General features: G+C 31.0%; 1 protein-coding gene across 4 annotated transcripts in view; it reads right to left on the minus strand.

The window, feature by feature from the left end:
- Positions 1–19,640, minus strand: part of LOC124359840 — a 119,979-nt gene extending 100,339 nt beyond the window's left edge. The window contains exons 1-3 of one of the 4 annotated variants that reach the window (XM_046812920.1): positions 19,494–19,640; positions 19,085–19,155; positions 9,608–9,651 (exon numbers count right to left, since the gene is read on the minus strand). In XM_046812920.1, coding sequence (XP_046668876.1) covers positions 9,608–9,651; positions 19,085–19,118 — 78 coding nt within the window. In that variant the 5' untranslated portion in view covers positions 19,119–19,155; positions 19,494–19,640. Of the gene's footprint in view, positions 1–9,607; positions 9,652–19,084 lie in introns of all 4 variants that reach the window. The other 3 variants (XR_006922193.1, XR_006922192.1, XM_046812921.1) reach the window with 3 other exon arrangements.
- Positions 19,641–22,583: the final 2,943 nt, after the last annotated feature.

The raw sequence follows: 22,583 nt of genomic DNA on the forward strand, positions 1-22,583 counted from the left end.
CACCACAAACAACTGCCATCCTTTGGAACATTTATTCAATCAGAAGAAGTAATTACTTTTCAATTGGAGTCTAGGAGCAGTAGAGGTTATACTTGAAGAAAAGGAATTACAGATTCGACACTAGCAAAACGATTAAGCGCAATGTTAACAAGCAATGCCATCTGCTCCTCACTTGATGAGTTCAGTGCTGTCTTCTTGTCTTTGTGAGAACAGAATGACAATCTCCGGGTGTTACGCTAACAGAGTACTGATGAAAATAGGACGAAACTAGAAAATTAGTTCAATGATCACCACCATTTTTCACAAAATATGTACTCATATCTTTGCCAACTGTGGTTGGTGGAAATTCTGACACAAACTGCAATCAACCACACTATGAGAAAAATTAATGATGAAAATGTATGGAAACAACTTTACTGATATGAATATATCATGTAAAGAAAGACAAGCTTTACCTCTGGGAGCAATGACCAATCTTATCGAAGTGAATAATGAGGCAGTTATCTTTGATCCATTACTTTTGTTCCAGCAGATAATGATTATAAAAAAGAGTGATAAAGATCTGGCTACTATATTTGGGTTAAAGCTAGCTTAGTTTTCATCTGCTCTTTTCAAGTAACAAAACATGAGAAAACTATGATAGCTGCTCTAGTTGCGAATCAATGTGAAAAAGAATATAATAATCATAGGTGGAGAATTTTTTCCTTCACTGCATGAAATGGCAAGTCAACTCCACTGTTTTTGTTATCTGTCAGCAGTATATTGTGCACATATTCACACTATGGCCCACTATACACTGCCATTTTAGATAGGTATAATGATACAGAATATTAAATCAACAGAACAAAAACTTCTGTTAGAATAAACTTGGAGCTGAATATGAAGGTCACATTTCACAAGAACATGTAGTAACTCATGGTAATCATCAAATCATTTTTTTGCTAAATTTAGAAAACGAAAGTACTGAAACTTGAGTGGTTGTGAGTAAGATCAATCAGTCCCAGTCACAATTCAATGAAAGAGAGAGAGAACGAAATTGTATAGCTCTGTATCCAATCAGACAGGTTAAAAAAATGTGGTTCTTGTCAATTTCTTACCAACCACCAAAATGAAGCTTGATCTACCTTACTTTTCATTGAAGCAGCATAGCACCCCTACATAAGTGTATCATCAAATACAGGAGTAGATTGGAAACCAATTACCTACTCATAATCGGTGCTGTAAACCATGTAGAAGTAGAAGAAATTTAGAGCCTATTATCACCCTTGCAGCTTCTGACACAGTTGAATATAGATTATTGCCATAGCAGTAAATCATGTGAAGGTAAATGTAGTTGCAGAAGAAACAAAATATACTGCAAGTGGAGTGCATGGACCATTTGCATCCCAGTAGCTCTAGAGGAGGAGGAGGAAGAAGAAACGAAAATCCTGCCATCGTTAATTTTATGATTTCTATAACTGAAAATAAAGCCTATTAATCTATTTATTGCCATTGTATTATAATACTTAAAAGTGTCCTAGATCTTAATATGTAAGTTCATTTGCATGTAAGTTCTTAAAATAAACATGCAAATATAGAAAGAATTAATATATTTGAACCATTTTTATAACTAACATTTATATATCTCTCAACATACAGATTTTATAAAAATGATGTGCAGAACATAATTTGTATATATTTTTTATTTAAGAATAAATGAATAATTTATGGCAAACTTACAGTTGTTGTACTATTTGAGAAAAGCTACCTTTGAATCCCTTACCCGTCTTTGCTCAACCTCCAACATCGACTTAGGTATGTTTAAAAGGGTCATTTAAAGAGCGAATGAATCATTTTTAAAACTATTATAATTTGTTCCTAATTAAGATAGTTTCACTACAGCATTACACTGGAAGAGGCACAGCTATTTCCATTTTTTTTTGGGGGGGGGGAGGGGTAATATAGTGAAAATAAGGAAATTAAGTGGTTAAAAATTGATTTGTAAGACTATCATCTTGTTTGTACAGTCATCTCTAATTGGAATACATGTGGCCATAATGAAACTTGTATTCAAATTTATAAATTGACACAATAAAACTGTTATCGGAAAATTAGATAAAAGTTAATATACACCAAATGAATATAAGTCATCATCAGGAAAAATTGTAAGGCTTTGTTTTATAAAACTAACAACAAAATAGCCAAATCTTCATGAACTTCCCTTAAGTGAGTGGTGGGCTATAAAACCAAAGTAGAGTAAAAAGTAACAAAGCAATGGAGAGTAATAGTAAACATATTTAATTTGGAATAGCAACGTCTGATGGGGAGTTTCAAGAGGCACAATTCTACAAGTATGTTAAACTTTATACTTAGTTAGCCCTTGCAACCATGTTCTTTATCATTATCATTCGGCAAAATATTCAAGGGATGTAAACTGATTCATCAGTTTTGATGAAATACCAAGGCTGGCTATATTTCATCAACTAACATATAAGTGCATTAGATGTCATAATGTGGTATATCTGAGAAACATGATCTTTTTTAGCGCGTGTATGTGATTATGTGAGTATAACATCAAGTGACATTTACAATTTTTTTTGACGTTTAAGAACTGTTTAGAACAAATTTAACCTTATATACATATAAACCACAGGATGTTCACAAACTTCTGTGGGTGATATTATTCATCATTTTAAAAAAGTCACACAAATATAGATTGAGAAATGTCTCGTTTAGCCGCTAGCTACTATTTTGTATTTTTTATAAAAAATATTCATATTTTTACAATGTGATGTTTACATATTCAATTACCACAATTTTACATTTCATCACCAACAAACTAACAAATTATATTCTGATTACTACTCTGAAGAGTTTATTTCAATATGTAAGAAACGTATCTTAAATAATTAAGTAGGTTTCATCGCCCTGGAAGACTACTCTCATGATGAACACACTCATGATAAACTTTCCAGGAAATGTTTAACATTTTCTTCAACTATGACATTGGGTGTGTCCAGAATCCAAAACTACAATAATTCAAATGTATGTTTTTTAAAGCACCAATACTAAACTTAGTAGGAAGGAAGTAATTGCACATAGGTTGGATGAGTTAGTCAACTTGCATTAAACAATAATATGTTTCAAAATGCAGGCCATTCGAATTTGAACAAAAGTTATAACTTAATTGATTCCCAACATAGACCCAAAACAACTGTATGTAAATATGGATTAATTATAACTAAATCCTGTCTAAGAAAAGAAATAAAAAAATGTATATGCTTATTTAAGACTTTTGGCCTTAAAAGGTTTCAATATTATAGTTTCTAAATGTTAGAAAGTGTTATGATTTTATATAAATATGCCAGCAATGAGAGTTATTGTCCCATAAGTGTTTTAAAAACTAAACATCTGGTACAATAATGTATCTTCAATTTGACATTTAGAAATGACAGAACATGTGGAATCTACCTCTCTTTGAGACGGAAGGGATATTTTATTTCAAAAGCAGATCATTTGTTTTATAAAATCTTTCCTTCTGACTCAACTTTTATTCAATGTACATTTTATAATGCATAGCAGTTATATCAGTAATTTGATTTCAAACCATAAAATAATGGAAAGCTTACTTCCTTCTGTATTCCCCCTTGTTGTTAAATATTGTTTACATTTATATACAACTCATAAACATACTCAATTGATTACACAACAAATTTACTTTTAATATGAAAATTGTAAGTGTGAGCAATCACACATCTTTAATTAAATTCATTAATAAACTAAATTAAACAATTACATAGAATATTTTAGGATCTATTTTAATTGATACAATAAACACAGTTTAATATACAGCTTTATTTAATTTGTCAGATGCAATGATTACAGCAATTTTTAGGGATTTTTAGGAACATTAAGTAAACTAGAAGATTCATTAAAATTTTCTAAAAACACCTTAAATTAAAATGAAATTCCATAAAAAAATACTTGATCTCATATTCACATCCTTGGAATGTCTTAACTTTACAAGACATGTTATCTTATGATGGCACCAATCGAAGAATATTGCCTCATGTGACTATGACATAACACAGATAAGAATGCCACTTGGATATGGCATCGTGGATGGTGGCGAAATATCGAAGCACTTCAGCTATGACTTTACACTTTGCAATTAACATGTAACAAAAATCTCAAATCAAACTGACAGCTGCAAAATACTCTGATAGCTAGCTCAACCGAACTCTTAATAACAAGTTAAATATTTTGTCATAAACTACAAAATTGAGTTTCCAGATACACAAAGTCTGACACAAAATTTAGAAAGACTGAAATCATGAAGCAACATATATTTAATTTGATTGGCATTCCTACATAAAATATGTTACAATTAGTTGTCTACTAAAAGGTATTTCCACACGCAGTTTCACTCACTGCAGGCCATGGAGGGTTATAAGTCACTGATATCCTCTAGATCTACATAAACCCCTGTAGTCAATGATGAGAACTGGGAGAAATCAATATTTCTGCACCCAATCCCACACCCAAACTTGCTCTAGTGGCATAATGTTTTATGTTGATAAATTTCTATGAAGTTTATTTGAACTACAACAAATGTTCTAAATGTAACATGTTGTATCATGTTTTGCACAAAAGAACTCAGAAAGTTTTTATTTATTCAAACATAATTTTGTTATCCTTCAAAACTATGTGAATTTTATTTTATCACACTGGAATTCAGTTTTATACCTAACTTGAAGTAGACCGTAACAATTCTAAATATATATCTCCAAATGTTGTACTGTTTTCAGAAATGTATAGTCTATATAACAGACAATATTTTATATATATATATATATATATATATATATATATATATATATATATATATATACATATTTTTATAAAAATTCATAATAATGTGCAAATTTAGATTTATTTGTTTATAGGGAAATTGGATTCCATTTCTGAAAGCAAAATAAAACTTTAAACCCTAAAATTTGGGATGTTTAGTTCTTCCTCTTTGCAAATATAAAATTTTTAATTTTATCAGAAAGTATGTTATTGTGTTGCATATCTGCATTTGTATTTAGATGATGGCAATGTGCGCAGCATATGTAATGCATGCCACTTCTAGAGGTAAAGAGAGCCATCATTGGTTACCTTCATATGAATTCTGAGATGTCACCTAACATCCCTGATCACAATGATAAGTAATGGAATACTTATAATTGTGCCCTGACTCACCTCATCCAACACATGCACCATTGTGCGCCCTTAAAAGAATTGTATGATGTTTTCAAACCATCTGTCAATGATGAGTATCAGGAGAAATAATTACTTCTGTTCCCCGAGGGTTTTTTTAGTCGGTATGGGTTGTCTTCTGAACAACATACATTGACCAAACCAAGCCCAACACAAGAAAGTGCATAAACGCATATTTCCCCACTAAAAAAAAAAAACAAAAAAAAACATGTTTTTCAGATATTCAAAGATGATTCTAAGGAAATTAACACAAAAAATATATTGCAATATGATAATTAGTCTTAAGCAATAAAACTTAAATTATGTAAAACTTATATTTTATTAAACTAATGAAATAGATTGAATTTTGAAACTGATGTACATGACATTCACTAACAACCAAAGATGTTTAAAACTGACGTAAACTAAGGTATTAGGAATCCTTAGAAGAAACTACACTCACATAATGAGCTTAACAGTTTTAATTGAGTTAAGTATAATCAATAACAGTTATTCAACTATTGGTTACCAAGTTCATATTGTACATCATCTATCATACTGTATATTTTATTGCATAATATAATATATTATAGGGTTACGAATTATCCACAGATCTTTTAAAGGATTTGTTCTCGGGTCAAGGCAAACAAAAAAGTAATATGAACATGGCTTTTTCACTTCAGACATCGGTGAATATAAATAATTACATTTAACAAAATTATTTTTGTGGTCTCAAATCAAGAGAAAAACTAATATCAGATTATCATATCAACAATTTCTAAAGGAATAATAAAAGTTGCTAAATTTAAGTACAAACATTTTGACACCTAAGTTATAAAAATCTGTCATTAAGTAATGTAGATCTAAGGTTTTAACTATGGTAATGCATGGTTAATGATGCCGTAAACATATTAAAGCCTTACATCTACATTATTTCTTTACTTAGATTTATTACTGATCTTAGACATAAAAAATTAATTTTTAAAACACATAGAGACATAATACAAACTAAGCATTTCTGACCCGTGTTTGGACTACACTTTTTTTTGTTTGCTTTGAGCCGAGTTCCCTACAAAAGGTTGATAAATACCCTGAGTATTTTTTTCTTGCTTTCCACATTTACTCTAGGCTTGCAATGGAAAAAAAATGTTTACGTCTTCAAGTCTAATCAGGGTCACACATTATTATGTCTCTGTCTTAAAAAGTACAGTAAACAAGAGCCCAGTGATATTGAGCGATCGAAGAAGATTTTCATAAAGAAATCTAGTGCTACTTACGAAATGAAGTAATTGCCTTAAAACAATTATCGAAAGAAGATATTTGGACATTTTTGGGGTTTGAAACACTTGGATGTCCTCTTTTAAAGATATTGCTTCTAAGGCTTTCAACATGGAATTAAGAATGAAGCTCAACCTATGTGTATTTTCAACGCTGACAATGTATAGTTTTTTATTCACTTGATAAGTAAACCAGGAATATTATCTGATAAATCCAAAATTGAGGCTATTTCGTCATTCAGAAAACCCCACACCTGGTACAATGAATAATAAAAGAGAGAAAGAGTTATTTTTTTATTTTCAATTAACACTGTAAAACATATAATACTAAACATCTGATAAAATAAGTTAATGAGAACAATTAAATCATATGATACTTAGAAATGTGTAAACATAAACAAGGTGATATTAGTACCGTTTTTAATACACTGTATTCTTCTCAATTCAATTATTTACCCAAAACAATTCAGTTTTGATTCTGATTTTTTTACAATGATTTGATTTTAAAAACACACAAAAAAGTGTTAAATGTCAAGAAACAGCAAGATAGGGAAAAATAGCTACCCTGTTTTTATTTAACCACGGTCTTCCTATAAGAATTTAAGTCGTTATGACTGTCCAATTGCTAAAAAACATCCAACAAGTCTTATGTGTGTACAAGTGGTTTTTACAATCAGCTGAATCAGCTATATGGTAATGAGTGATAAACACCACTTGACCATTCCTTGGTGACTGATAAACACAGATACAAGATTTGGTCAATTAGACAATTGCTGAAACCTCTCATTTCCCAGCTATTCAGCAAGACATTGTATAAATGTTTTTTTATTCCACTGGATATCTGTACTTAAATTAATGGCAAAAATAAAAATATTTAAGTTTAGGAAACATTTAAAGATCACGTTCATATTTACCTTATAAATTGGTTATTTTTAGAAACACAATTTATTATTTCACTAGTGGTTTTCTTAATATTTCTATAAAATAAAAATTGTTTATAGTTTTTCAGAGGCAACGGCATTAATTAAATATAGACTAGCTCACAGGCTTTATTCTATTAGTCATAAATATAGCAATTCCAGTGAACAAAAAGCATAATATCTAATTTTATAACAGAAAGCAAAAAAGATAAGAAAATTTGGAGTGTGATTAAAGCACACAGTTAACTATGTTTAAATAACTTTCTGGGAATTTATTTAAAATAGACTTATTATTTGATAAACACCAATACTTGACACAAAATTTACAATCCAGATTAAGTAAGGAATTTATATAAAAATTTGAATATATTGAGAAAAAGGAATTTAATCAAATAGACTCGTTGCAGGAGTGAAATGAATTTGGAAGAGTGCACAACCACACTGTATCTTGAATAAAAGGTTTTAATGTAAATATCTATAACTTTAGTTGTGGCCTCGTTACTCTGTTTAGAGTAATACTGTATCCGGAGGTCTGAGGTATATGGAAAACATTTTTGGTACAATGTGGTACTGTTTGGAGATTTGGAATGTTTCACAATGTTGTTGCTGTTTTGAATTACAGTGTGCGAGGGAGAGGAATATACTCGTAGTTGACGCTGACTATCCACCTCGACTCATACATAATAAGTTACTCTATGGTTTATACACATAACTTTTAAGGTTGCCTCCAATAGACTATCATTTTGAAGGTTACCTCCAATAAACTATCGCATACCTAGTTAACATATACAGGAACTGAAAATTCCATTTAAAATGAAAAATTAAAACTCTGCAGGATGATCATTGATGAAAATTCTCACCAATCAATAATAATTTATAAATTCTGAACATTTGTCAATAAAAAAAGGCATCTTACATTTCAGGATAATACAAAACTATCTAGATTTAACCAGTAGTTTTCAATAAAAGTAAAATATTTTTCAGGCAATTTAAAATATATAATGAACAGTTTATCTTCGAATACTTCTCAATATAGTTTCTATCAGCATTCAAGCATTACTTAATGCAGAAGGAAACTAACTTATCTTCACTACCTTCCTAAAAGATACTTACCATTAGTTATGATTAATTAACCTACAACATCACTTTCAAAATGCTTAGCACAGAGCCCTTGCTTCCATGTACAAATGGTAATCAGGTTGCACCAGTTCTGTGCTGTACAGCTGATAATCGAACTACTCTAAACTGAACTGTACAATTAGCCTTTGATCATCAGCAGCATGGGGCCGATTACTATGAAGGAGGAATACAGTTCCTTCATAAAATATTCTCTTGTTTTGTTTTCATCTGTTTTCAAATTGTTTACATTATCCATCCTAACAGCTTTGGCATGATAAATCTCTAATATCTGAGTGTGTTATCTCTCTATACAATCTTAACTAACTGTGCTCAAACTTTCCATTGCTATTGCATATGTACCACTAGTTAAAAAGAAATTTTTACTTCGTAGAAAATGAAAGATATTACTAGACAATGTCAAGTGACGCTACAAATGAAAATCGATCAACTCAACACAGCATATGTCTTAAATGCAGTATTTAAACATTTATTTTATATTAAAATTTATATCAGATCATTGAAAATTCTCAATAATAAGTTATATAACTACTATTACAATTGAATTTTACGAAACCATTACTTCATTACAATAACTAGCCTATTATAAGTAACACTTACATTATCAGAGACTGTGTATATTCTGTGTACAAACTGACTACAGTGTTCAGCATCAAATACAGTTTCTAAAATGTGCTGTTTTAATTAAGACACCTATCCACGGCCCTATTAATTATAAGGTATTCAAATAAACCACAAATTCAAATCATTAATAACTATACTTAATAAAAAATAGACACTGAATCTACATTAGAGATATACAAAGTTTGAAAAAGTTACAAAAACATATCTGCATTTTTGTTAAGGAGGGATCTTAACAATCAGATCATTTAAGGAACATTTTATAAAGGTTTATAAAGAGGAATAGTATCAAAACGCCAGAGAGAACCTAATGTTCTTAAATAAAAAAAAAAGGTGAAGTCTAGTTGAAGGAAGATGTCAAGGTAAATAATTTAGGTGCAAGAAAGAAGACCAACTACCAAACAAAAACTACTAACACTCTGCTTTACCTACAGAGAATAGCCGTAGTCCCGAAATAGACTTGGACACACCGGCCACTGAAAACAAATCCCAAAATCAGAGCCTGAAGCAAGCTCACAAACATTTATGTTATTAATCTCTCTTTATAATAATTCATCTCCTTCCTCGAACATATGTTTAAAAACAAGTTCTTATTTTAAATAGTCAAACTATAAATCTACCAGTGTATTGTATAAAACCATCTTTTTCTAATATTATTCAAACTGACATTTTAAATCAAAACTGACTACAAGTTTATAGCTACGATAACTTTTGGGGTTTTGTTAACAAAAAGCAATGTACTGAAGCAAACTAAGAGGTAACTAAAACTAAATAATGCTGTAATTAATATATAATCACTAGTGTGCCGGTGAGGATAAGTAATTGAGATGCATTTTAGGTACATACTCGGATAGAAACACTTTTAGAAAGTACTATAGGAAGTTTCAAAAATAATTGAGTGACTGTCATTTGAGAAATTTCGTTATTGTACTCTTTCTTTATATCTCTTTCTTAGGTTGAATATATTTTCAATGTGGTCTATTCAATTTAGATATTTTGTTTTTGTTTTTCATCACATAAAATAAAACTATGTTCTCTAAAGATGTGAAAACTAAATTATTCACCTCTTTAATGCACATAAATAAAAATCAAACAATGAAATATTATACAACATATGTACACATAAGTTTATATAAAATGTGAAATTGGTCTGCTGTTTTAATTGAGTTCGAAAGGAAATCAATGCTTTCAACCCCAGAGCTGAAGTTGAAAAAAGGGTCGAATTAATGCTAACATTCTGTTTTATGCTCCTCATTAATATTTTCCAAATTTATCCTTATTTTGTACAAGGTAGAAGTACAACATACCACGGACACATAAAAAACTTCATTAAGGTTGCGTGGCAAATTTAAAGTCTACATACAGGTCACTTATAATAGGCTACATGTGGTAATATATCATATGTTCTGACATATGACTAATAAGTTTACAAATTTATTCTCTGATATTCTTGTTACCACCATGGTTACCCCTAAGACCACTGAAAATTATTTGTTAAAGCTCAGCAAAATCCAATGATGTGACATGCATCATCATCGAACTTGATGTTGATTATATAGAAATTAAAGCTTCTTGCAAAATTTCAATTCTATAGGTCAGGTCATTGAGATATTTTATAGAAAGACAGACATGGAATTTTTCATTCCCATCGAGTGATAGGGTTTGCTTGCTATCAACCAATAAAAATAAATATTACAACTGACATTTTACTGTATTGTTTTTTTTATTCTTGTAAATATTATCCATATCTCCTCATTGTGCTTCCAATTTAAGAGAGTGTTTGATTTTAATAGGAATTTTTAGGAAACCACCAAAAAAAGATTTTAAAGCATTCATTATTCATTCTCCCTTGGGCAATAAGGTTTTGTTCAAATACATTTTCTACAAAAGATCTTTGTTTAGAGAAAACCTGCTTTATAAACTTGCATTTTGAGACGAAAATAAGGCTAAGATTAATGACGCCACAGTTCAGAAAATTTGTGTGTGTCTAAGTAAAAATAAAGAATAAAAAATCATCCAATTTATTAGGTCTCTTTTTAAGTACCTAATAACATGTTGTAAGCATTTTTTTCATTATAAAACATACTGGATATTAAACTTTTGTTTTTCTGCAATACCATCTGATATTTTATTGTTTACATAGAACGCTCTAAGAGCATATTATTCATAGAAGTTTCCTTGGTCTGTTTATTGAAATAATCATACTTGGATCCAAAGCTAACAAAACGTGAACAAACAAACTTTTATTTTAAAGAACTTCTCTCAATGATCTTCTTCCATCCAGTATTTTTTGACGGTCTTTCTGAATGTACATCGCTTTTGTTGCTTTCAATATCTTTGACAGATTTCTTTGTTTGAAATCTAATGGCAAGGCTTCAAAAAGTTTCTTCATAATGAAGATCTAGTGTTAAAAGTCTACTTAATGTGAGAAGCATTTCATTTGGTATGACATATCTTTCGAATTAACTTCTTAAGAGAATCTCTAGATCTGAGTATATATATAGAATTTGGAGGACTAAAATAATTTTCTTCAGAAAGGTCTACAAACCATTGGCATATACTATATACTAGATAGTTTAAACAACAAATATACTAGATAGTTTAACCCATATTAGCCAAAATAATAAAGTGACAAATGAACACTGCACGTGTGAGGACTGAACATATCACTTTGACCAGATGGCTGCACTAGGCTGTTAGGAGTTAAACAACCAATATACTAGATAGTTTAACCCATATTAGCCAAAACCATAGTGATAACTGAACATATCACTTTGACCATATGGCTACACTAGGCTGTTAGGGGTTAAACAACTGATATACTAAATAGTTCAACCCGTATTAGCCAAAATAATAAAATGAGAAATAAACATTCTGTGTGATGACAGAACATATCAATGTGTCTGGATGGCTACTCTAGGCAAACAATTGAACCTGTTCTCACAATTTAATAATTTTTTCAACTTTGTAAACTATTAAAGTTTCGAGTTTTATTATTACCTTTTAAAAAGTGAAAAACCAAAGTATGTTTTTTCATTCCGTCAATTATTATGTTTTTAATCTATTTCTCCTGACTTCATATATTTTAAAAGTGTTTCTTGACCTTTTCACTCTAGACTATATTATCCTTCACTTTCACCAATTTCCCCTGACTTTCTCGGTCTGCGTGAACCCTGAACAATAACAGAGCAATAGCAGATACTTTGATTAAGTATAGAAATTTAGGAAAGATTTTACTTTAGTACATTTGAATATTTCCCTTTCAACAGGCTTTATTAAAGTAAGCTAGGACTGATAAAAAATCTTATACGGACATGTTAATAAAAAACTGACCCTTTCAATTGAGGTACAATAATTGGGAAAGTTACATTTTTAAAAATTAACCCTCAAGAATGTTTCACCTTTTTTCATGGAAATCTCATACTGACTCATACTTCAATGACCATTTGCCTGGGTTTCGTTAAGTCTGCATTAACATTCTACTATTTTCTTAGGTTTCCAAAACACTTTTTACATAGATAGTTGGTGTATGGCTATCTCGAACTCCCCCTTTTCTTCTACAGGACAAGTCATTGTGCTCTAAGCTTTCATGATCTCTCAAGTTTCCGAGTCTATATGAACAGTTACCATCTTTATTGTGGTTCTGAGTAATACTCTTCCTCTCTGCACAAGTTCAGAAATTCAGTGAAATAGTGTTGTTACGATTTTAATTGTAACAGCTGAACTTTGCACACCAATAAAGAACATAAAATAGCTGATAACTTTAACCCTTAGATTCCCTTAAGACAACTGAGATCCAGATTAATACTGTTTACAGAAGAATAAATGATCAGTAATTGTTATAAAACCCTCTAGACCCTAAGTAATGACCAGTTATCAAGATTTCCTTGAAGAGCTAGTTTCCATTCTTGATGACTAATTATCTCTATATTTGGACACTTTCATGCCATGTAGACAACTCAACTAAGGTGCTCCAGTAAAATATGTGTGCATTAATTATACACATCTAGGTCTTTTCTTTTACAGACCATATTGGGCTTACAGCATCAAAAGTCAGTGTAAACAACTGGTCCTGTGCCATAGTTCAACCAAAATCAGATAAGGCAAATAAATTAATATACAGGTACACTATGATCAGGGACAAATTTATATCATGTGAGCAACAGTCTCTGTTACATGACTGATGAACATCCTAGCAATAGCTTTTAACATAAATGAATTAATATAATTTTGACGTACAATTCTGAGGCTGAGGGACTCTCAGTCCTGGCTAATTCTAAGGAGCTCTGTGATTGGCTCTGTACTAATCTTATTTCTCATCTATAATATAAATATAATGTATTATTTTGTGATGATATGGTTTTTTTTATTTCAAGTTTTAAAAGTTAAAAAAGCGTAACTGAACTGTTCCTAAACAAGCAGTTTAAATTACCACAACACAATGGCTGTTTAATTTGATTGGAGACAATGTATTTTTTCAATTTTGTCAGATGTTGAAAAACACTATATAACTCAGAGCCCGAATCAAACAAGTATAAACCTTCACATATATAAGAGAAATTTAATAACTATTTCATTCAAAGAATAATGTGATATTTAATACAAGAATCGACAAAAAAGATCCAGTACTTATACCACATCAAACACCACGTAATAAGACAACAAGCCTAGTTAACTTCATCTGCCCTGATATCATGAGCAATAAGGTCACAAAAGAAGATTCACCAGATTTAAACTGCCATAGCGAAGTCAATGAAGTACACAATTTTCAAATGATGAATTCTGTTGCCCAAGCCTTAGAAAATGTAAAACTATCAACAGATTATATCACTTTAGGAATAAAATATTGAAATACTCTCAAACAAGAGTTGAATATCAGATCTGATAATTAAGAAATCCACCTAAATATTAAACCTTGCAATGGTATGCCATTCAAGAACAATAGAATTACTGACTACTTGACACTCTAGATCACTCCATTTGGATCTAGCATTAGTTTTTACTTAAGGCTTCATACACACTTTCCTGCTGAATATGATACGACAAAGGGATATCTATTGTAAATGGCAGTGTACTAAAGAGATAAGCGACAGCCATTGGAAGATACTTCCATTCGAATTTCCGTGGGAGGGGGAGAGCTAGGGAATTTCTGTGGGGATTTTCGAACTAACTGGGCCAGGGGGAGGAATTCTAAAGTTCGAGTATGTTGTATATTATATTCTTCATCTTCACTCACTAACCATTATATTGTCATTGTTAATGAATTTCATGTTGGGTTGAATAAATAAATATTGGCTTTCTTAGGAAGAACACTTAAGAAATATAGAGGAGTTCTATGATAATTTTAAAATGAAAGTATATTTGAGCAACATATTATTTAAGTGTTTATATCAAATTCCAACACAATCGTACATAGAAGCTTTTGCTTGCAAGAAGCACAACAATAAAAATAAATCACATCTATAATATTTATGACTAGAAGTTACACTCTATGTCCTCATAAACATATGCTTGTTTTAAGGACTAGCTGGCACAATGTCCTCATTATAGGTATATCCTCAGTTTTAATTTTTGGAAAGAATAGCCTAAACTATCTCTAAACCTGATACAGGGTACTGATCCTTTCACTCTGAACTCTGTTTCCTATATTATCCTATTTCCTTGGTTCAGTCGAGGAATAAGATAATTTAAATTAGTATTGGTCTCTCGTCTGTGCAAACAGACGTGCTGTTTAAATAAAGCCCTCTATGCTTTCTCATCCCTAATTTCACTTTGGTCTAATGCACTGGTTCTTGATACCATATGCAATGGTCAGAGGCTCTCAAAGTTAAGTCATGGAGGAAATGGTTCTTTTGAATTATTATTATTGCTCATACCTTTTATTTTAGTTACTGTAAATATTTCAGCCAACAATGTTAAAGTAAACAGATCTTGTGTATGTTACATGCAATATTAATAATAAATAATTAATTAATTGAATTTTATACGATTGTTAGAGTAATATCAAGAGTAGACTAAGCTGGTTTGAATTTGTCACTGGTGCAATCAATAGAAAAAGTTAGATAGTATTATTGTCATTGCGATTTTCATTAGCCTACACCACTTAAAACACTGCCTCCTTTCAGCAGAAACTTTAAAATATATATTTCATGTAATTTTTTCTAATTTTCTTTTCATAAAAACCTAATTTGGATTATTGCAAATATTTAAAAATAAAAAAGTATCAGTCCAGACGTCCTCAGGTGATACACTTAACAAAAAACATTTAATTTACATTTAACATGTATTGAAGAAAGCATATAAATAAAATATTATCGCTTATCAAACATATATCTAGAATTCCTGCTGATTTGATTTATTATAGCCTATTAGAGAAAAAAATTTCAAAATACGAGTATACATAATGGAATGAATGAAAAGACCTGTGGTATCAAGAATCCTTGATACCACTATACATTGAGATATTCATGTATTGAATATTGGAATCGGTTTATATCAAACAGGTATACAGTACATCAAAACAAATCTTCTATTAACAACATGTGTTTGCAGATATACATTTTAAAATTTGATTTTTTTGATATCAGTAACAAATTGTGTTGATTGAGAAATTGTTTGATATTAGCCAAGTCTATCAAAGCTGATATTTCAATTTCCTCCCGTGATTTTCCTGTTACTACAAAATTTGTAGCATTTGTATAAAAGCACATTTTACTGAAATTTATCCTTTTAGCTATACCTCCAAGATAACATATATATAAAAAGTAGAGGTCCCAATATCCCACCCTTGTGGCACCCCATGCTTTACTACTTGTTGTGTGGAGACAACTTTCCAAATATAGTTATTCGACCCTATAGGCTTAGAGTGCGTCTATATGGTATAGAATACATCTGTGTGCCACATACCATTTTTCTACCTTTCAAGAATTTTGTTGGTCATTGATGAATTAGTCAGTCAGGAAATATTCTATTCTTATATATATATATATATATATATATATATATATATATATATATATATACATACATACATACATATATACATACATATAGCCTTCATACAATACGAATAATACTTGCTCTGCCAAGACTCGAGCCTAGGTAAGTTCGCTACCACTACACCACAGAGCCCTTACTTTTTACAATTCAATTATTTTGTATTTGGCCATTTCTTTCACATATGTGTTTAAGTAAACAAACACATATGATCGGCAGTTTTGTTATTGACTAATGGAGACAAGAAGAGTGACGTACATAAGTCTTCTATGTTTCATAACCAGTCATATCTAGTATCAAAAATACATAAGGTCAGGCTAAGTAAATGTTATTGTATAATATTGATGATATATTATAATTATAATTTGTCAACTATATTTAGAGTTATACATCAATTTTTAAGACTGAAAACTATCAAAACCAAATTGTTCTTTGAAATATCTATTACATTATTTGGTCCGACATTTTGCTTTCAATCCTTTGGATGTTCATGAATATCAATAATTCCATATCATTCAATAATCATCATCTGATAGTGTTGTGGCCGCTTATTATACTGCAGCCGAAAATAAAGACGAATCTATTTTTAATTCTTTACTGGTCCATTTTCTTCTAACTCCTAATGAATACTTCCCTTTTATAAAGTTTTTGGACTTCTAAGGTGTTTTGGTGTTAAATAAAGTGTTTTGTTTTATATTTTGTCACAAAAGATTTAAGTTTAGATTGTCTGCATATGATAACCAAATTAAATTTTTTCTGCGGTAGTGTTAACAAACAAGTACCCAAGAAATGGTTTAAAGCATCCTCTCCAGAAAACCCTACTCTCTTCTGTATCAATATTCACAGAGAAGATCTGCAAACAGGTCGGCTGGTATGCCACTTTTCAAACTTTGTTTCATGGCTCTCTATGAACTTTTGACTGTATATGAGTGTTTGCACTAGTTGCCAGGTCTTAAACATTTTCACTATGGCTGACGGTAAAATTGAACGCAACCAAATTCAAACATTCTAAAATATGCCTTCCACATGTCTGTTCTAGGTTTTACATGCTTTAATACAAGAGGAATAAGGCTTTTTGCATCTTGTATGTTTTCAGGGCAAACCTAAAATATGCATCCAACACATGTTTTAGATATTCTGGTATAGTTTCAATTAAACCTGATATCCATGTTCCTTCTACCAACCTATCTTTGTCATACTTTTTTCGTTTTTCTATTTTACAATAATCTATTTCCACCATCCCCACTCGAGGACCTCCAAGTTTTCTTCCCTAATAGGAATGAAAATCAATCCTATTATTTATTTCCTTTAATACATTGATAATCAATCGGGTAGGGTATGATAAGCGGACCCAGTTTTTATATCGAAATTGGCAAACGATATTACTTAATCATAACCATTGATATAATCAATCGATACCGATTAATTAGGCTATTTTGAACTATTAACTTAATAATCTATATATCAACAGCTGTAAACACTTTCAAATAATACACGTAGGGTAATATTTCAATTTTACATAAGTAATTTTAAGTATTAAAAATGGCAGTCAATTTTAGAAAACTACATGACATTGCTTTGAGAGATGATAAGACATGTTTTTCGTGGCTTCAACATGTTGTACTCGTACCCAAAAACCCATCATGTGAAATTTGTGGGAAAGAAACAACTCAAACTGTGAGAGGAGCAAATATGGTAAGATAAGGAAAACTGTTCCTAATTTTGGTTATAATAATTTGTTTGATTACTGTAAATATTAAAATCATATTTTAATTTAAAACATATCATTGTTATTGAGGACTGTATGTACTTTTATATCGATTGATAGTCTAGGATTTAAGATGCGAATATTAGGTATCTATGACTACATTCATTGATATAAAAAACAGGGTCCGCTTATCGTATTCTACCCAATCAATCCATACAAAACAAACTTCCCTACAAATGACAGCCAGTCAGATAGCCTGTTGTACCTCTTGATGGGTGTATAAATCCGAACTGCAATTAACAATAAAAAATTCATATAAGTTACTACTTTGAATTTGGTTTCTGGTAAAAAGTACATCAAAGTATCAAGTTGCACAGTCCAAACTTGGATTCTTCAGAGAAACTGTTTTGTGCATTTTTACTGAAATTGTGTCCATTACCTTTTTTACATTTGAATATGACCATATTTGCTCCTCTCACAATTAACTCCATGTATCTTTGGTACATTTCACATGATGGGTTTCTCAGTACCAGTCCAACATATTGAAATAAAGAAAAACACGTTTTAGGCACATTACCTTTTAAACCAATTTAATTTACCTAGTTTTCAAAAGTTTATTGCCATTTTGAATTCAACGAAGTCACTTATTTAAAAGTCAAATATTAGCCTAGTTTTATTAAATGAAAAAGTGTTTACAATTCATACAAATGATTTAAATTAATTATTAAAATTAGTTATCAGTATAGGGCCAAGGTTATAATATGTTATGCCAATATAAATATATAATACACCGGCTCTACGCTTCACTTATCGTACTCTACCCATTTTCGTTTTAACACTTTTACTCAACTAAGATTTGGTCCTGTATGCTGTAAGAGAATGTATGATGTACAGTAAGTTACACGTTCAGAAGTCTGTATATATAAACTATTTTCTAATTATTAAAATCTACCAGTGAGAACTAAGGCCTAGGCTATTTGTTATTTAAATTTGGGCTAAATACGAATTGTTTCTTTTCAAATGCTACACTGCCTACATTTATTATTTAGTTAAGGACTAGCCTACTCTAATATTGAATAAAAACAGAGCTAAGCTTGAAATTCTAATAACTACTAGGTTCCAAAATACAACTTTAAATAAGATGCATTTTATTAGTCAAACTTCATTCTAGTAACTTTAAATGATAGGTTAGATTTACCACCTACCTCGACTTCTTCTTTCACTTGAATACGTTGCCATGGATCAACCGGGTCAGCTAATCCAGCCAGAGGCATATCTTGAGAACAAATTTTAAAATTTAAACAACTAATTTAATGTTTTACAAACACTTTTATAATATATGCTTCCTAACACTTGTAATCTATAAAGTTGAATGAATGATAACATCACCTTTCAAAAGCACCAGTAACGAACTTAGTTGGTGTACGAGCTAAGTTAGTTTAAAAAAAGTTATAGATTACATGTATTCTGGTATAATACTCCTTTACAGCAACAAAATACCGTAGCTCACACTCCATTAACATTCATTCACAAAATAAAATAACAACAAAACCTCAAATACAAACTTCGACGGCCAAATCTATTCCTCACTAAAGCTTGTACCACAGTTCCTACCTTTACCTACAGCCGAGACAGCTGATTGTTTTGTTGGGCTGTGTAGGTGAAAATCACTACAACACAATCAGAACAACGCCAAGCCTAAGATACTCGAATACTGCTGTTATCTATCTACTCTACTTGCTGTTGCTTTTGCTTGCTTTCCACAAGAACTACGAAAACGAAGAGCGCCTGTTGTATCAAAGACCAATAAAGCAATATATCATGTTCCACAAAAGTCATATGCTCTACCCCTTACAGATTATAAAGCTACATATATAAAAAGAAGTATGTTGGTCCATTTGCAGTTATTGTTTGGAAGTTGTGGAACTTAGTTTCTGACTTGGAATTTTTATTATATTTAGAATATTTATCATTGAGATGCAATAACTATGACGAGATGCATCACTTGTAAAATAGGAGGTCAGTTATAACAATAACTTAATACAAATAAATAAATATAGAAAAGGATATGAAAGGCAACTACATTATCTACATTAAGTTTGGTTCAATATACATTAATTGGGTCAGTCTGCTTACAATGATTAACATTACAATTTCGTTTTTCGTAATAAAATTTTGTCCAACATCGAGTTCATTGATGATGCATGTCCCTGGACGAGTCGATAGACTTGAAATGTTAGATCGGGGATAATTTTAATAGGTTTTGTTGGTGGCTTTTAGAATAATGGGATAAAGCTATTCCTACCAAGATTTCGTTGAGATAATGTTGATAGCCTTGAAACTTAAAATAGCCTGTTACACAAAACATGGTCTAAATTATTCTGTTTTTGTTTTAACTAATAAAGACCACAACAGCGAAGGCATTGACTGAAATCTCATTAAGTAGCGATAAAAGAGATAAAACGAGTCCAATAGATATAGAAAAGGTTCTGAGTCTCTTTTAGGCAGACTCTTACCCAGTGCCCTTGTTCCTACTCCTCGCTTAAGTCTTTGACCTATTTACTAGGCCCGTTTCCTATAATCTTAACCTTAAATATTTTCTCTCGATCATGTAAATTCGGTAAAAACGTATCGTTCTTCTCTCCAGCATTCTCATACTAAAAATCATAGCGGTTTAAATTTATTTTTATCATCTTTTTCTTTTAATTCCTTGATGCTTTTTCACTACTCCTTGATATGCATTTTATTAATACATTAATATTTTCATTTTGTTACCTTATACTTTCAAATTATTCCTTTTTCTTCAATTCCACAATACATCATTGCTGATAATTTTGGAACTAACTTTAAACTAGTTCTTTCCTTCCAAGATTTTCTCAGGCCTCTTAGTTTTTTCCGAAAACTTACAGTCTATAAGACATGATCTGCAGTTTTATCAGTTTCACACTTAAGCCAATTCCTCTCCTTCAATTTGGGTACACAGGTGAAAATCATTCTTCTTTCGTATTCTCTTCTCAACTTATCTCATGTTTCCATATCTTCTTCTTTCTGTTGATATATTTTCCTTTTCTTCAATAATAAAAGCCAGTGTTATTGCACGAGCAATGTTCCTATCTGCCTCGTTCATCGTGGAATATTTGATCACTTAATAGCAATTTTCATTGGCGACTCATCAATAGCAATTTACTACTACGCCTTGAATTTATGTTACACTCTATTAAATCTCATAACTGTACAATATCACAGATTCCAAAACATAAAAATACAGTCTTCCTAGGTTCTATACTACTGTATACTATTGCTAATCAGTTAATTTGTCAAAAATCACGTTTACCGTCTCTGATACTTTCTTTCAGTGAACGTGTAACTTCATATCTTTCTTTATGACTATTCATAAGTACTTTTTTATGGACTCATAATCCTTATTTTATAATATAAACATTCAGCAACCTTTTGACCATATCCTCCTTCAGCTATAATACAACGGTCTTTTCCTTCAAAAACCCCATATTGTCTTCTACATTCCGCTTTTTAAAAATACCTAGGGATTTTGAATAATTCCCTCCCAGCTTTGGATTCGAGTTTGATTTCATCAAAAGAAGCCCGCATTTTGCATATTCTCTCACTCATGCCCTTTCCTCATATTATAGCCGTACAAACCCATCAAAAGGTATATTCCAGAGCAGAGATCCAAGTACAGTTTCTTGCGGGAATCGTCTCTTGATTCTCTTCTACGCTTAGTTACTTTCAACGATATTCTTACTCTGAAAGTAGGCCATTAATTAGTCTATACAAAATATTGAACATTGTAATTCACAAAGAACTCTCAACACCTTGCGAGTTGAACGCACTTAATGTAACCAGATATAATCCCAATACAAACATTTCTACACTCTAATAACTTCAAGTTTCATGCCAACTAGTGTTTTAAGTCCATAGTGTCTAGTTTAGCCTCCCTTCACTCAGCAGCCAGTCCTTAACCAACCAATTACATCCTCAACACATTCTTCTTCCGTTTGTTATACAATTCCACCAGAACCTTAAATTGCAGTCTCATTAGTTTTAACACTAATTGAAGATAACTACAACTGACCTCTACTTCGTCTGTCTTGTTTCAGAACCAATTTCAACCACCCGATAAAATTGTTCCATCCGCTACGTATAGTTCCAGAATTAACAATACGCCTGTCCCCTATTTTTTACCATTTTCCTTACTGCTTTTCATCCTCTTCCTACATAATACTTGTATACCGGGTACCACTTCCAGTCTAGATATGTGAGGGATAGAGATGACTTTAGTGAAATGTTACTTTTTTAAATATTATTGTATTTTCAATTTAATGTTTCTAGGTTTTTAAAACCAATAATTTACAAATAAAAACAAGTCAATTTCTTATGTTGAAGGTAGTAATTCTTACAAATATTTATTTTATACCTTAATACAATTATTGCTGAATATTTTTATGTTTGTTTTAGTTTATATAGATAAAGCTCCCGCTGTCAGTGATCAGCAATTACAACCTTGCAAACATGACTTTATTGAATTAGAAAAAAAGTACGGTGGGAAATATATAAATCTCTCTTCAAAGTGTAAATATTTGTGAGAAGTATCGATCGAACAGGCAACTCTATAAGGGAAGGGAACGGGCTGGCACCGTTTATCGTTTTAGTAGAGCAGGTTGGTGTTGGTTAGCAGCTCTACAC

This window comes from Homalodisca vitripennis, chromosome 4 (genome assembly GCF_021130785.1).
Source record: "Homalodisca vitripennis isolate AUS2020 chromosome 4, UT_GWSS_2.1, whole genome shotgun sequence".
Classification (NCBI taxonomy): domain Eukaryota; kingdom Metazoa; phylum Arthropoda; class Insecta; order Hemiptera; family Cicadellidae; genus Homalodisca; species Homalodisca vitripennis.